A 17767-nucleotide genomic window follows, 5' to 3' on the forward strand; every position below is an offset into this window, starting at 1 on the left:
CACTGAAAATCTGATAAGATAGCGAGAACTGCTAAGACAAAGTCTGGAGGAAACCTAAACCCAGAGAGGCAAGCAGAATTTTGAATTTGCTTTTTGTTTTGAAAGCATCTGCCAACATAAACTTGGCTGTAAATCCAGATAATTTGTAGGATAAGGAAGACAGAAATTAAGGACCAGAAAGTACATAAGAAGAGGAATCTTATAGGATCTCCAAACTACAGTAATCTGGAACCCAAGGACCATACCCTCCAGGAGATGGTGTAACAAAACTAAACCTATCCACTGCTGGGAAATTTCACTTGGAGCCAACCAAAACAGAAGGAAAACAGGAAAGGAAAAAAAGTCTTATAAAGTTGTCATTGGATACTGGATATCCTGTAGATTTTCAGCTGGGTATACATAGAGCCTAAGTCTCCAAAGATCCTCAAATCTTGAACTTAAGGTAGCATACAACTAGTAGCATTCAGACACTGGCATGTGTGTGTTCAGTCACTTCAGTCGTGTCTGACTCTCTGTGACCCCATGGACTGTAGCCTGCCAGGCTCCTCTATCCATAGGATTCTCCAGGCAACAATACTGGAGTGGGTTGCCATACTCTTCCCCAGGAGATCTTCCTGACCCAGGGATTGAACCAGTATCTCCTGCATTTCCTGCATTGCAGACAGATTCTTAACGCCTGAGCCACCTGGGAAGCCCCTCAGACACTAGCAGATGTAAATAAAAATCTATCCTGAAGGTACTTTCATACAAGATCTCAGGATATCCTGAGAAATATTATTTTCAGGGTAATGACCATCAGAAGTCAGGGGAAATCTGCAACACATGGAAATATGGAGCTGTGATAAAAAACTAGTTGATGCAGCACTCAGCAGAAACATACTTTCAGACTGCAGACTGTAGAAATATCAGAGATTTAATATATTTAAAGAAATAAAAAGCAAGTTTGAAAATCTTTTCAGAGAAGTAAAATAAATTTAAAATAACCCAGCAGATATTAACAATCATATTAGAATTTTTAAATGAAAAACAGAATAACTAAAAATAAAACTCAAGGGACACTTCTAGTAGAATATTAGGCATAAAAGAAGACAAAATTAGCAAAATTGAAAGAAAAATAATAAGAAATTACTCACAAAAGAGCACAATAAGACAACAGTGAAACCCAAAAAGTAGGATAAATTTAATGTGCCAAAGTGAAGGAGATGCTTACCTAGAATTCCATACCCAAGGAAAAATATCTATCAAGAATGACATCATAGACAAACAAAAACTAAAACAGTTCATCACCAACAGAAGTAGAGATAGAGTTATTTCATAATGTTAGAAGTTTCCACTTAACAGAAAAATATTACAAATCTAAATTGGGTTAAGTATCTAAATAAAATAAAAAGCCTAAAAATATATGAAATAAAAATGTGACAAAAATCCAAGAAGAAATAAACAGTTCATTTACAATGAGACATTTTAACATAACTTTTTCAGTCACATAAAATAAGCAAATAAAAAGAGTAAAAAAGAATGCAGAATATTTGAACAACACAACTGGCAAAAGACTTAATAGACATATACAGAGTACTTTTACAGGCAATTTTATAATATTACCCCTTTCATAAACACAGACATTCATGAACATTTACAAAAATCAACCATTCACAGCCTGACATGCTGTCAGACACGACTGAGGAACTAAGAATGCATGCAGGAAAATTTGTCATGGATTCATTGAGATTTCTTTTATGATCCAGATTACACTTAATTTTCTTACATACACCACATGCTCATGTGTATTTTAAAGATTTTTCATTTTGCAATTACTGGGTGGTTTTATATGCACACACATACATGCTCATTAACCCCCTTATTCAAATTCTCTGTATTCTCATTGTTGTGGTTTTTTTTTTTTTTGTCTCCTTATTCTGTTTCTGAACAAAGTATGTTAAAATTTCCCATTCTGGTTATAGATTTCTATATTTCTGCTTAAAGTTTAATTGTTTTTGCTTAAGGTACTTAAACATGATGTTATTAACACATTAAATTTTATTATTGTTTTATCTTCCTAATAGACTAACCCTTTTATTATTACATAATGCCCCTATTTATATCCATAAGGCTTCTTGCCTTCAGGTCCACTATGAGTGATACCTGTTGAGTTAGCTATACAGTTTCCTTTTGATAAGTGTTTACACGGTATGTCTCTTTCCATTCTTTTACTTCCCACTTTTTCTTATCCTTTTTGTAAGTGTGTCTCTGATAACTGACATACGGGAGTATAATTTCTAACCAGTATGACCATTTTTGTAATCGGAGTGTTTAGTCTATCTACATTTAACGTAACTACTGATATACCTGGATTTTAATCTCTACTTGTATTTATCTTATCTAATTTGCCTTTCCCCTACTTCTAGCCTTCATTTGGACTAATTAAGTATATTTTTATCCCATTTTCTCTCTGCTACTAACTTATTGGCTACTTTTCTTTACTATCTTAAATGGATTTTCTTAGAAAATACAACATTCATCCTGGACTTATTAAAGTCTAATATAATTTTTACTTTCACTACTTTCAGGACAATGTAACGGCCTTAAACCCTTTTAATTCCATTTACCTCCTTCCATATTTTTGTTGTTGTCCTCATATATTTCAGTTCTTCTTATATTTTAAATTCTACTGTGCATTATTATTGTTTTAGTCAGTAAATATTTACTTCCTCTTCTTTCCTCTTGTTCCCCTTCCTTCCTTCCTATATTTCTGAGCTTCTAATTGGGAAAATTTTCCATAAAGAAATCACTTACTATTTCCCTCAGTGCAGATCTGATTGGGATGCATTTCTTCAATTTTGTTTCATTTGAAAATATTTTATTTATTTCTTTTTCTTAAGGATATTTTTGCTGGGTATAAAATTCTAGGTTTTTCAGGTGTTCTTAGATCCCTTGAAGATGTCATTTCATTGTATTCTGGCTTTTATTTTTCCCTTGAGACTTCAGTTGTCTGTCTTCCTGTTGCTCATTTAAAGGTAATGTTTTCTTTTTATTTTCTGGCAGTCAAAAGATGGCTCACTGAAAAGCCTAATAAAACCAACACATCTACAGCAAAGCTTATCCAAAAAAAAAGAGAAATAAAAAATACCACACTAGCAATACAAAAAGAAACATATGGTTCCTATGATTTCAAAATAATAAGAAGAAATATTATGAAACAACTTTAAGCCCACACTCTATAAATGTATTTTCACATTTATTTGAATGCACAAAATTATTGAAAAACACAATGAAGCAACTGTTATAACTAGAAACAGAAGATCTGTATAGTTTCATATCTATAACAGATATTTATTTATAATTAAAAACTTTAATGCAGAGAATGCTAGTCCAAAAAGGCTTCATTCTGAATTCTTCCAAATGTTTACAGGAAGGGGGAAAAAACCACTGATTTACATATACAAACTTTCCAGAGAACTGGAAAAAAGGTAATACTTCTCAATTTACTATATGAGACCAGCATAGTTTTGATATCAAAACCTGAGAAAAACATTATAAGAATGAAAGATTACAAGTCAATTTCTATCATATACACATTTTTTAAATTCTCAGCAAAATGTTAAGAAACTAAATCTAGTGATATAAAAAGAATAATATATCACAACAAACCTACATTTATGCTAAGAATGCAAGATTGGTTTGTTACTATTAAATCAACCAGTATCTGGAGACAAAAACAAAAACAGTGATCTTAAAATTTATGGGACACAGCAAAAGCAGTTCTAAAAGGGAACTTTACAGAGATACAAGCCTACCTCAGAAAACAAGAAAAATTTCAAATAAACAACCTAACCTTACACTGAAAGGAACTATAAAAGAATAACAAAAAGACCCAAAGTTAGCAGAAGGAAAGAAATCATAAAGATAAGAGAAGAAATAAATAGAATAGAGTCTAAAAAAAATAGGAAAGATGAATGAAACTAAGAGCTAGTTCTTTGAAAAGATAAACAAAATTGATAAACCTTTAGCCAGACTCATCAAGAAAAAGAGAGGAGCCAAATAAATAAAATCAGAAATGGAAAAAAGTGACAACTGATACCACAGAAATACAAAAAATCACAAGAGACTACTATGAACAATTATATGTAAATAAAATAGACAATCTAGATGAAATAAATAAAGCAAAAATAAACAAATGGGACGACACCAAACTAAAAACATTTTGCACAGCAAAGGAATCTACTGACAAAATGAAAAAGTCACCTACTGAATGGGAGAAGATATTAATATTTGCAAATGATATATCCAATAAGTGACTAATATCCAAAATACCTAAAGAACACATATAACTCAATATCAAAAAAATGATCTGATTAAAAAATGGGCAGAGGATCTGAATAGGTATTTTTCCAAAGAAGACATGCAGATGGCCAACATATAAGAAAAGATGCTCAAAATCACAAATCAGCAGGGAAATGCAAATCAAAACCACACTGAGATATCACCTCGCACTTGTCAGAATGACTATTATCAAAAAGACAGCAAATAAGAAAGAAGTATGCATGAGCATGTGAAGAAAATGGAACCCTCATGCCCTGTTCATAGGAATGTAAATTGGTGTACCATTATGGAAAACAGTATGATGTTTCCTCAAAAGATTAAAAACAGAACTACCATATAACCCAGCAATTCCACTTCTGGATACTTTTCTAAAGAAAATGAAAACACTAATTTGAAAAGATATATGGACCCCCTATGTTCATTGCGGCATTAATCACTATTAATATCCAAGATATGGAAGCAACCTAAGTGTCCACCAATAGATGAATGAATAAAGAAGATGTGGTGTGTGTGTGTACACACACACATATATATAATGGAATATTAGTCATAGAAAAGAATAAAATCTTGCCATTCATGACAATCTGGGTAGATTGTGAGGTTGTTATGCTAAGTGAAATATGTCAGACAACAACAAAAACTGCATGATTCCACTTACATTTGAAAAACAAATATTAAAAAGATGAATAAACAAAATAGAATCAAAATCACAGATATAGAGAAGAAACAAGTGGTTGCCAGAAGGGAGGAGGGTGGGAAATGAGTAAACTAGGTAAGGGAAATTAAGAGGTACAAACTTTCAGCTACAGAATAAATGAGTCACAGGTAAAAAATGTACACTGTGGGAAACACAGTCAATAATAATACAATACCTTTGTATGGGGACAAATGGTAACTAGACTTATTATGGCGACCGTTTCATAACATATACAAATACCAAGTCACTATGTTGTGCACCAGGAATTAACACAGCACTGTAGGTTAATTATACTTCAAAAACAAACTCATAGAAAAAGAGATCAGATTTGTGATTACCAGAGGTGGGGGTAGGGAAGAGGGGGAATTGGACAAAGGTGGTTCAAAAATACTTAATCTTAAAAAGCCCTAGTTTTGAAAGCAATTTGAAACAAATGAATCTAACTCTATGTAGTTTGTGGCTTAACTACACAGAGATGAACTATTCCAAGATACTTTAAAACATGATAATTTATACAAGGGGCTTCCTTGATGGCTCAATGGTAAAGAATCTGTCTGCCAATGCAGGAGACATGGGTCCAATCCCTAGGTAGGGAGGATCCCCTGGAGAAGGAAATGGCAAACCACTCCAGTATTCTTGCCTGGGAAATCTCATGGACAGAGGAGCCTGGCAGGCTACAGTCCATGGGGTCGCAAAAGAGCTGGACACGACTTAGCAACTAAACAACAATTTGTACAAGCCTAGTAAAATGCAGCCTACAAATGAAAAGAATGGCAAAAACATTAAACTGTTACTGTAACCACATTGTTGGTGTAGTGCTGGTACTGTTCTCTGAGTCTGTTCTTTTAGTGTGTGGTAATAAATTAGTAATTATGTTGATATAAATGAACACTAAGATTTTTATGGTGGGAGAAAGGAGATACAAATGTAAGTGTAATGAAATTAACTAAAAACCTTATAGTTCTTAACTTGAATTGGAAAGATTAGTATGAATTTGTGATTTTACTTTTTTAAAAACGCATATCCCTTAGTTCGGTAACTGAAAATACCTAGAAACGTTGACTCAGTCCTGTAGGAATGAGCACACCTACCACCCAGATTATATTTCTAAATAACATCTCCCACAAAAAAGAATTGAAGGATTCTTGGGGAATGGTTGGTTCCAGGTCCGAGACAGGAAATTTACAAAATGAATCTGGGTATTTATAACACCAGAGAGCAGACATTCTCTTAAAAATGAATGAAATGAATCCCTCACTGCAAGGAAAATGAATGATAGTATTTGTTGCAAATACTAAAATTTAAGATTTTGAGTGACAGTCATAATTTTGGAAAACTTTCCTCTACCATGGTAAGCCTGTAGCTTCCCAATACTAAAAGACCATCTGATGAGAGCAATGGTGGTATTGATAAATATTATTTTTTATTGCATAATAAAATGTGTCCACATTTGGAAGATCCGTATAACTCAGAGAGCCAACATTTCCCAAACAACCAATAGTTGTTGTTGTTCAGTCATTAAGTCATGTCTGACTCTTTATGACCCCATGGATTGTAGTCTACGAGGCTCCTCTATCCATGGGATTTCCCAGGCAAGAATACAGAAGTGGGTTACCATTGCCTTCCCCAAACAACCAATAAACCTGACTTTAAAAGTATATAGTGGAAGGAAGGGACAAATGGTCTAAGCGCTTTAATATTCACCTTGTAGACTGTTCCATATTCACTTACTACATGAAAAAAAAAAAACTAGCTCAAATCTAGAGTTTAAATTTTAAAAATGAGATATGAGTACATACCACTATAATGATGAAAATGTAAAAGGCTGGTAATACTAGTAATACTAATTATTCAAGAATGTGAAGTAACTAAAACTCTTAAGCTGGTGGGAGAATAACTTGGAACAACTAATTTGGGAAACCACTGGCAGTATCTATTAAAGTTGAGAACACTCATACTACATAAACAAGCAATTTCTACTACTAGATACACTGTTAACAGAAATGCTAATGTGTGCACCAAAAGACATAGGGAAAATGTCCATAGCAGAATTGTCTATAATAACAAAAATAAACTTGAAAAAATGTCCATCAACAGAAACATGGATAAATAAATTGTTATATACTCATACAACACGATAAACAGCAGTTTAATGGATGAATTATTGCTACACACAGCAGGCCAGATGAACGTCACATGTATAATATTCAATTAAACTAGCCAGACACAAAACCATAAGCATACTATATGATCCTATTTTTATGACATTGAAACTCATTACAATAGTGATATTTTCAGATGAGAGTAATGAGGTATTAGTGGTTCAGTCATGTCCAACCCTTTGCAACCCCCATGGACTATAAACCACCAGGCTCCTCGGTTTATGGAATGCTCTAGGCAAGAATACTGGAGGGGGTAGCCATTCCCTTCTCCTGGGATCTTCCCAATCCAGGGATCAAACCCAGGTCTCCGTGCATTGCAGGCAGATTCTTTACTGTCTGAGCCATCAGTGAAGCACAATGATAGAGGAGGCTGAGGGGGGCTTGGGGTGCTGGTAATGCTCTTCTACTTCCTTATCTCTGTGGTGACCACATGATTGCGTTGGCTTTGATTATTCAGCAAGCTGTACATGTATGATATATAAACTTTTATGTATAATAATATATGAACTTTTATGTATGTTATACTTCAAATAAAATTTTAAAAATAAGATTTACATGAATCAGCTAATACTAAGTGGAAATTTTTTGGCTTTAAATCCATAAATCCATACATTAAAAACAACAAAACCTGAAAAACAAAAAGCTAGAAATCAAATAGCAAACTGAATATAAAGAAATATGAGAAGGTAAATAATGTTAAGAGCAGAAGTCAGTGAAATAGAAAGCAAATATACAAGAAAGAGAATCCCCAAAACTTAGTTAGTCCTTGAAAAGGCTAATTTAATAAGTGACTGCCGAGTCTAACCAGGAAAAATGAGAGCTGACAACAACATTAGGATTGGAAAGAAGAATATCACTACAGATCCTGTAAATGTTAAAAGATTACAAAGAGGATATTATAAAAAAAAAACTTTATGCCATATTTAGTGTATATTTTAGCTTAAATATTTGAAAACTTAGCTAAAATTAATGTATTTCTGGAAAAGAGAATTTATAGAAATGAAATAAGAAGAATAAAATAACTAATATTTCTTTTATAGTAAAGAAATGTGATTTCATGATTTTAAACTTTCCCACAAAGAAAACTTAAGGCACAGAGAATATCCTTAGTGAATTCTATGAAGTATTTGAGAAAGATATATCACCAATCTTAACATGACCAGAGACTAGAAAAAAAGGAGAGGAAAAAAGAAAAACACTTCTAACTTGTTTAATAAGGCCAGCATAACCTTGATAGCAAATCCTTAAAAGAAAGGAAAATGACATGCCAATCTCAAGTGATGAATACATTATTAAGATGTCTTTATTGGTTGTTTTTATTTTATAAGAACATCATTTTGATTCTAAACAAAACAGCTATAATCTTTGCTTAAAGATTCCAAAGAGTAAGCATAATGTACCTGAATTCAGAGAGTACATTTTTGAGGTATGTCAATAGAGTTCAGTTATGAAAATAGTGTATGTGTACATGGCAATCAGATGGCTCTAAGAACAGCCAACAATTTGAGTTGGGACAGAAAGACTTTTCTCTTTCTCTGCAGCACAGAAGACTACATGATCTTATATTCATCCCTAGATTCTAAGACAAGTTCCAGATGAATATATAACGACCTTCTGTGTTTAAAGATTGAGGAGGAAATTCTTATCCTAATTATTTTTCATATGGGACTTACCTGGTGGCTCAGATGGTAAAGCGTCTGCCTACAATGCAAAAGACCCGGGTTCAATCCCTGGGTCGGGAAGATCTCCTGGAGAAGGAAATGGCAACCCACTACAGTATTCTTGCCTTATTATTACCAATTATTTTTCATAAATGCAGTATAAAAGAGACATGTAACTTATTTATATCTTGACCCATTCTCTTCTCATCAATTAAAATTGGAAACAAAGTGAGCAACCACCTTTATCATTAAGTTTTGGTTTTAAAGAATAATCCTTACGAATAAATTCTTTACTTCCCATACTTTAGTCAGAATCCTAGATTGTGATCTATATTCATTTGACATTCTGCCAAACGCTATTTCTGATATTCACATTATATGCATTTGAGCAATATAAAAACCTCTTAGTAATTCAGTCTACTTTCATCCCAACCCAGCTAAAGAGTATTTAGTCTCTGAAATATTACTGCAAATATTGAAGTAAAATCAATAGGTCATTAACATTAATGATGAAAATCAATAGTCATTAACATTATCGAAATCAATAGGTCATTGATTGATTTCAATGACCTATTAATCAATAGGTCATTGATTGATTTCAACGAAAATCAATAGGTCATCAACATTATCATATATGCTGTCAAAACTTTCCCACTCATACATCTCCCCAAAGCATTGCTTTTCTCTTTTCTATTCAAGTTATGATGCTCTTCTCTCCTTGTCACTAGTTTGAAGTTTCCATATCATACAAAGAATACTATTGTGCTGTCTCCATATATTTGAATCTGAACATATTTCATATAGCCTGCATGCTTCCTTAGATTCTGCACTCTAAAGTTTTTCAAAGTGTGGTTATCAGCTTCAAAGTCAAAATAGATATAAAGAAATATCCAGTTAACCTATGGGCAAGTCTACTTGGGGAATATATGTTAGCAAATAAAAACACCCAGAATGCCAAAAACAGTCTACCATTTGTCATTAACAAATGACACTGCAAAGGGGAAATATCTTATGCCCCATAGATCCTGGCAAAAGAGAAGTTGCTTTAATTTGGTTTAGTTTAATTTAGACTGGTATGTTAAAAATATAATTTTCATGTGAAATTTTTAATAAAGTCAGTTTATGCTGTTGTGCATTTTTGGGACACTAATATTTACTATCTTTAAAAACTGCCAATGCAGTTTTTAATAGGAAGTAGATATATCACAGATATCATCTAAAAAATTATCAAGAATCTTAACAGAAAAAAATTGACATGAGACTCATATTGCTTAGCTGTTGCACAGTAGGTCAATTTTGTTTCTATCTGTTAAATATTATCAAAGGAGAGATACAGATAAAATGTTTTCCTGAATTTCATAAGCTTTATAAACTATACTAATGTACTCTAAAATAAGAGAAAAGAGCTTAGAGTAGAACAAAATATAAGTACATATGCATCAACATGATTCTGTGTGATTCAGACACAGTTAAAATTATGAAATTGCAGGCTTTTCAAAAGACAGATCATTTCTAAAACTGAAGCAACAAATACCTTATTTCTAGAATTCTGTAGTTGTTCTTAAGGCATTCAATGAACACCATGACAAGCATTCTCTTCTAAAGCATCAAAATACTGGATCAATCTGCACTTGGAGGAAAAAGTAAGTGATAAATGCCTGTGTTGAATTACAAATACTCCAGCTTCAAAGAAGTTATTTTTGTCCATGTTTTTATACAACAAACTTTCTTTATATGTAAGGAAATGTCCAGCCCATAAAAATTAACAATGAACCACCTATAAAGCAAAATATCAACAATGATGGGAAGATTGCTCAACTGGATGGATGAGATGGCACAATAGTCCTCCATGTCTAAACAGTATATATCTCTGTTACTTTATCACTCACATAAATTTAAACATTCTGTGGCAGGGGACATATTCCTCTGTTATTAGCTATATTCTTTCCTTCTAAGTGGATAATTTTCCTTCTCTCAGATCATTGATCTTCCTAATGCTTACTTATGTTTCCTCTGCAGTCTAGTCAAAAGGTTTCTCTCAAACCTTAGTGAATTCTCTTAATAGAAGGAGAGTTTATACATTGTGTTTTGATACCTGAAATACTAATATTTTGTGCACCAATTTTCTCCCTTAAAATTAGCTGCACTTTAATTTTCATTCATGCAAATTTCACAATAATTATGTGCATTCCTGCTAATCACTTTGTCCTCTACAGAAACTGGACTGGTATTTAGCCCCAGAACACAGCATTGATGTTGTTCATGCTAGCTCTAGACCAGAAAATCCCTGTTGTATTGTTTCATGATTATATATCATAAGGAAGAAAATAATCATTGAAATAATGTATTTGAAAAAGGCCTTTAAACTGCTACTACTACTAAGTCGCTTCAGTCGTGTCCGACTCTATGTGACCCCATAGACGGCAGCCCAGCAGGCTCCCCCGTCCCTGGGATTCTCCAGGCAAGAACACTGGAGTGGGTTGCCATTTCCTTCTCCAATGCATGAAAGGGAAAAGTGAAAGTGAAGTCGCTCAGAAGTGTCCAACCCTTAACGACCCCATGGACGGCAGCCCACCAGGCTCCTCCATCCATGGGAGTTTCCAGGCAAGAGTACTGGAGTGGGGTGCCATTTAAACTGCTAGCTATATATAAACATAAAGTAAAAAAGTAAATTTTTATTTATATATTAAACAGTGTTATCACTCAATTCATAGATTCACAAATTGAATCATTTATTCATCAACAAGTATTGACTAATCATATAGTATATAACGGATTCCATTGTATCATGCTGTAAATATTAAATATGCAAAATTATAAAAGGTGCAAATCTATTTTATTTGCGGTTAACATCATTATTTGAAGTAGAGTAACTTATAACCCAATTTCCCCCTTATTATCTGAAATGGTAAAACATTCCCTTCATTCCCTTCCCTAACTTCTGCATACCTCCTTCCCTTGTATCCATGATCTCTATGAGAAGTCACAAAGTAATACTGGAAAATTGCTAATCCAATTGCTCCCACTTCACTTAGAAAGTTTTGAAATACCAAGGGCCACTATAGATGAACTGAAGTATTTGAATAATTTAATCTTTCTTAGGTGCTGCTGCTGTTGCTGTGTGTGCTTGGTCATGTCCAATTGTTGCAAACTCATAGACTGTCAAGTCCCATAGACTACCTGCCAGGCTCTTCTGTCTATGGGGCTCTCCAGGCAAGAATACTGGAGTGGGTTGCCATTTCCTTCTCCAGGGGATCTTCCTGACCCAGGAATCGAACCCGGGTCTCCTGCATTGCAGGCAGACTCTTTACTGACTGAGCTACGAGGGAAGCCTTCTTAGGGGCATTACACCTTAACATGGTATTTTCTTATTTCAAAGTTTACTGGCTTCTAAAATAATAAGAAAATTAAATCCAAGTTGAATGGACTTTGAATGGGAAGTACACCTTGAACACACAAATGTTTCTGACATGGCAATTACGCATCTGTCTTCTTTGTGAAATGCATCAATAAGAACACATAATAAAAGATTGTCAAGTCCTATACCCAACTGTATCATCTTTCTGTCAGTACAAATAAGTGCTCTGAGACATGCTTATTATTTCTATATATTTACAAATACTGTGTGGAACTATTATCTATGTTTTGGAATACCATTATCAAAAAAAACTACTTTGTCAAAATGGTATTCATTGTAAAATATAGCCTAGGGAATATGTTGCATTTTATTAAATGGTATAGCATTCACAATCCAATTCACTGCCATCTCTACGACAAAACCTTCTCTAATTCCCTCTTCTCTGTCTAGATGTTCTCTCTCTCCCTTCTTTGAACATCTGTTATGATTTATTTTTACATGTTTTAGGTTATCATCATGTTTAAATCATGTATTTGTTATGGTTTGAGTAAATGTCTCATCATCCATGATATTAAGTTTGTATTACGCAAAGACTCTTCCATAATTTTCATTCTCACCTTAGGTATCAGAATGCCTTAAACATATCTTTTGCTCAAAATATGTTTTCTAATGAAAGGATATTTATTTCAAGTAATTCCTTAAATAAATTCATAAAAGGAATTATTCAAAGACATCCCAGGTTGTTTATTACCTGTTCCAGAAACTTTGGTGGTTTATTCTTTTCAATTTTAGAACTTTATACTGTATTACTTTAATTGTTCTTTAATAGGTTTGAATTTCTTACCCTGGTTTTTCAAAAATAAACTGTAACCTCCTTCAGGCCAAAAATGATCTCTTTTAACACCTGGATCTTCCCAGAATCCTTAGCACAGGGGATGCTGAGCCAGAGTGTTCAATTCAGTGGATTACATGCTACCAAAGACTCACTGAAATACCTAGTGACCATCTCCTGGTCAAGGGAATCAAATTCCATAAAATATGCTTACCATGGCATTGACATTTGCGTGATCCCCTTTCCTATTCCGAATCTGGAGACAGGATATTGGCACATTCAGTTCTACCCCAGAGGCCAGATTTCTCAGGACAGCAGCACTGTATTCCCCATGCAACAGCAAACTGTTATTATCATAACCAAGTCCCAGGGAGGCCCAATAGAGATAAGTATGAGAAAGTCTTTCGACTGTAGTGACATCTATTGTGGCTGATGACATGCAAGGATTTGAAGCCACCTTGCTTCCATACCTCAGCTCCTCTGGAGAGTGACAGCAGCTCTGAGTGCAACAGCCTGCACTCTGGCTGAACTTGCTACACACAAAGAAAAGTAAACACCCCAGAAATAAAAAGGAAATACAGGCCAGGGCAATTGTTAAATACAGGTTCTGGGCAGAAAGGTGCCCTCCTGTTTCCCAGCCATCTTCAAAGTCTGGAAGGACCTGAGGGGCAGAGCTGCTCAACAGCACACCCAATGTGACAGAGGCAGAAAGTGATGGGTCTCCATGGTCCTGAACCACCACCACCACCTTCTGTTTAACTGCATCAGTGGGAAGAACTAAACGAGCAGTACGGAGCTCTCCCATGTTGGCTGAAATTCTGAAAAGGCTCGAGTCAGAAGCCTTAAAGATGTAGTAGGAAAGCCAAGCATTGGAGCCACTGTCTGCATCTTCTGCTACCACTTTTGTGATCAAGTGTCCTGTTCTGGCAGAGCGGGGCACGATTTCCACTGGGACAGAGCCATTTTTGGGCAAGGGAAACAAGATGACTGGAGCATTGTCGTTCCTATCCACCACAAACAAGTTCACAGTCACTGTTGCACTTCTGGGAGGAAAGCCACCATCCCGGGCTTCCACTTGGAAGTGAAACCCCCTGAGCCACTCAAAGTCAAAGGAAATTTTGGCAGTGATAGCCCCACTGGATGAATCTACTTCCACCAAGCTAGAGGCTGACTGTCCTTCAGAGATAATATCCAACAGCTCATAGAAGACAAGGCCATTCTTCCCCAGATCTGGGTCCTGGGCAAACACATGTCCTAGGGAGGCTCCAGGGGCATTGTTTTCAGCCACAAAAAGTTCCTGTTTCGATTTAGGAAAGCTTGGTGTGTTGTCATTCACATCAGCAACTGACACAGTCAGTGTCCTGCGAGTGCTAAGTGGAGGTGAGCCACCATCCGAGGCAGTGATCAGAACCTGGTATTCACCGACTTGCTCCCGGTCCAGCGGCCCATCAGTCACCAAGCTGTAGTAGTTGCCAAAGGAAGCCTTCAACTTAAAGGGGCCGCCACTGTACATGCTACAGGTGACTTTACCATTGGGACCAAGGTCTTCATCCCTTACATTAAGGAGAGCAATCACTGTGCCAGTGGCGGCGTCCTCGGAAACGGGACTGGAGAGAGTGAGAAGGTTCACCTCAGGGGCGTGATCGTTCACGTCAGTCACCTCCACCAGCAGTTTGGCGGTGCTGGCTAGACTGAAGGCACCTTCATCCCTTGCCTCAATGTATGCCTCCAACAGCGTTTCAGGAGGACCTAGTGAAGCAGCGACTCGCACTTCCCCATTTCTAGGGTGCACGTGAAAGTGGTGTCGCAGCTTGGCTTGGGTGCTATTGCTTAAGGAGTACCGGATTTCCCCATTGGAACCTTCATCCGGGTCCGAGGCTTGCACTCGGAATAACACAGTCCCATTGGGTGCAGTCTCTGGCACCTCGGTGCGGTATACTGAGCGCTCAAATACAGGTGCATTGTCGTTTGTGTCCACCACGACGATGATGACTTGTACCTCACCGGAGCGAGCTGGCAGCCCGCCGTCCCGAGCGGTGAGCACTAGCCGGTGGGTGGCACGTTGCTCCCGATCCAACGCTTTCTCCAACACCAGCTCTGGGAATTCGCTGCCGTCGACCCTCGAACCCATGTCCAGGCGAAAGTGCCGGCTGGGGCTCAGGCTGTAGCTTAGCAACCCGTTGCTTCCCTCGTCGGCATCTTCGGCATTAGGGAGAGTAAAGCGGGCTCCGGGCATAAGGAACTCAGGAATACGGAATTGCACGTCGCCGGCAGGGAAGTGAGGCGAGTTGTCGTTGATGTCCAGGACGTGAACATGGACCTTGTGCAGCTCTAGCGGGTCCTCGAGCACAAGCTCATAGATCAGGACGCAGGCAGCTTTGGCCCCGCACAGCCGTTCGCGGTCCGCCGGCTGTCGGACCACCAAGTTTCCGCTGGCCAGATCAACCCCGAAGTAAGTCTCGCCGCGGCTGGAAAGGAAGCGAAAGTTCCGCAAGGACAGAGAGGCCGCTGACAGCCTCAAGTCCTGGGCAACACTGCCTACGGCTACGCCCCGTTCGGTCTCCTCCGACACTGAGTATTCGAGCTGTCCGGCTACAGAGCCGCAGGAAACCCACAAACATAGAACCGCCACCCTCCAGCCCACCATCCCCCTCCCTCTCGGCGTCCTCGCTCCACCAGCCGTGACCCGGGACCATGCTCCGGACTCCCGGAGAGTGCGAGCCGTGGTAAAAGGAAAAAACCGAAGGCCGGTCGGCCGCCGCTGCCCGCTGGAAGTGCAGAGACAGCCGACGTTCGCCTTCCGAATGCCGTAATTGCCCGGGACCGGCCGGCTGACAGCAAGGCTTGCTAGACTGGAGGTTCAGCAGCCGTCTGGGAAAGCGGAGCCTGCGGGAGCGGAGGAGCGCAGCGCCGCCTAGGGGTGCAGAGGCGAGGGAAACTGCCGGGCTCCGGAAAGAGCGGTCTCGGTTGCCCGCCCACTGGGAACTCGCCCCGCGCCCAGGCAGCGAGCGCAAGGCGGGGCAAAGAGATGCTCCGAGAAACTAACACACCTTCCCTTAAACTGCGTTTCCTAGGACAACGCCCTGACTGCCGCAGTCTTAACGTCTACAAACTCTACCTGAAGACGGCTTAAAACTGGGGCTGAGCTCGGCTGGGCGTCTCTCAGCGATTATTTTGAGAGCTGAGCATCGGATCCCGGGCGCTCGGACCCACTGACTCCCTACAGTGCCGGCAGAGGGAGGAATTCCGAGAGGAACCGCCGGGCCGACACCCTGGGAGGCGGGACCACGACCATGAACCACTACGCCTTCTAGGCTTAAGGAAACAGGAACCCCCAAACCAAGTGCTATGGTGCGTTCCGTGCTGGATTCTCAGCCTCTCCGCTGAGAGTTTAAGTCTCTCCTGCACTTTCTTATATCTCCGGAGACGCCAAGATTTCTATAGCGAGAACCAGTGAGGGGCATATGGGGATCATTCCCCGGCACTCTCGCTTTTCAAGGCACAAAACTAGGCGAGCGCAATTCCGGCTCAACGTTCCCTCTTTTTACCAAATCAGCAGCTTTTCTGTTTTCCCCAGGAGCCCCTAAGGCGAGTGCTCGGCAAGCTCTGGGCGAGGAAAGTGGTTAGAAGCTAGTCAATATCAAGCATCAGAAACTCAGAAAGATTGACAGCTCACCCCCAAACTGGACCTGGATGTACAAAATGAAGGGGGAAATACTGAGATACTCCCCAGAGCGTGACCAGGAAACTGTTCTTTAAATATGCTCTTATTCAGAAAACAGCACTGAATTGGTGTAAGAGCAGACCTGATGCCCGTCGGTTCCCCAGCTTTGTTTTTAGCCGGTCTTCGGCACGGAAATTGGGACAGTGATCTGTTCTATGAAAAACAGCTCTTGGCCACAATACTTCCAAATTCCACCTACAATAGCACCCTACAACCAGTGGCTTCTCCTGAGAGGGTGGAGAGCTGAAAAGGCTTAAACACTAAACACTAAATTCCTCACTCAAATCCTTCTTTTGATACAATTTCAGTATCCAAAGCCCCAAGAACCAAAATTTGAAAGACAAAAGTTGAATACAGATAAAGAAGTGAAGCTCTCAGGGCATTATATTTACTGGTCAGAAAACTGCCTAAACATATGGCTAATTACTGAAGCTGAGTACTGGATACGTGGCGTTAATTACACAATTCTCTCAACTTTACTGTATGCCTGAATATTTCTCTAATAATTTTTTTAACTGTCACTTAAAATGTAGGTGGGGCAGGCAGGGATAAACAGGCACCTCCAGCTTTCTGGTTTTAAGGCTAAGTGGGATTGGTAACTTCACTATGCCGCTAAACACCAATCACCTCCTCTGTCCATCACAAACCCACCCCTTATTTCTTCCAAGGAAGTAGGGCAGGCTGCCTCTTGTTGTTGTTTTAGTCACTAAGTGGTGTCAGACTCTTTGGGACCCCATGGACTATAACCTACCAGGGTCTTCTCTCCATAGGATTTCCAAGTCAAGAATATTGAATGGATTACCATTTCCTTCTCCAGGGGAATCTTGCCAACCCAGGGATTGAAACTGCCTCCCCTGCAGTAGCAGGTAGATTCTTTTACCATTGAGCTACCTATTTATTTTATTTATGAGCTGCCTATTTATTTAATGTATATTATAATTATAACAAAGCATAAATACTTCTATTATACTTCAGTTTTTAAAATAATTCTGCTTCAAAGCCTATCATAAAGT

The 17767-nt window shown here is 38.1% G+C and overlaps 1 protein-coding gene across 15 annotated transcripts in view; it reads right to left on the reverse strand.

Moving 5' to 3' along the window:
• LOC113895258 (protocadherin alpha-C2) overlaps window positions 1-17767 on the reverse strand; it is a 209969-nt gene that overhangs the window by 78958 nt on the left and 113244 nt on the right. The window contains exon 1 of one of the 15 annotated variants that reach the window (XM_027546222.1): window positions 13245-16267. The exons of the other annotated variants lie outside the window; for them this stretch is intronic. Within the exon in view, the coding sequence (XP_027402023.1) occupies window positions 13245-15677 (2433 nt within the window). The 5' untranslated portion in view covers window positions 15678-16267. Of the gene's footprint in view, window positions 1-13244; window positions 16268-17767 lie in introns of those variants that run through there. 15 annotated transcript variants of the gene reach the window in all.

The sequence above is a fragment of the Bos indicus x Bos taurus genome, chromosome 7 (genome assembly GCF_003369695.1).
Source record: "Bos indicus x Bos taurus breed Angus x Brahman F1 hybrid chromosome 7, Bos_hybrid_MaternalHap_v2.0, whole genome shotgun sequence".
Classification (NCBI taxonomy): domain Eukaryota; kingdom Metazoa; phylum Chordata; class Mammalia; order Artiodactyla; family Bovidae; genus Bos; species Bos indicus x Bos taurus.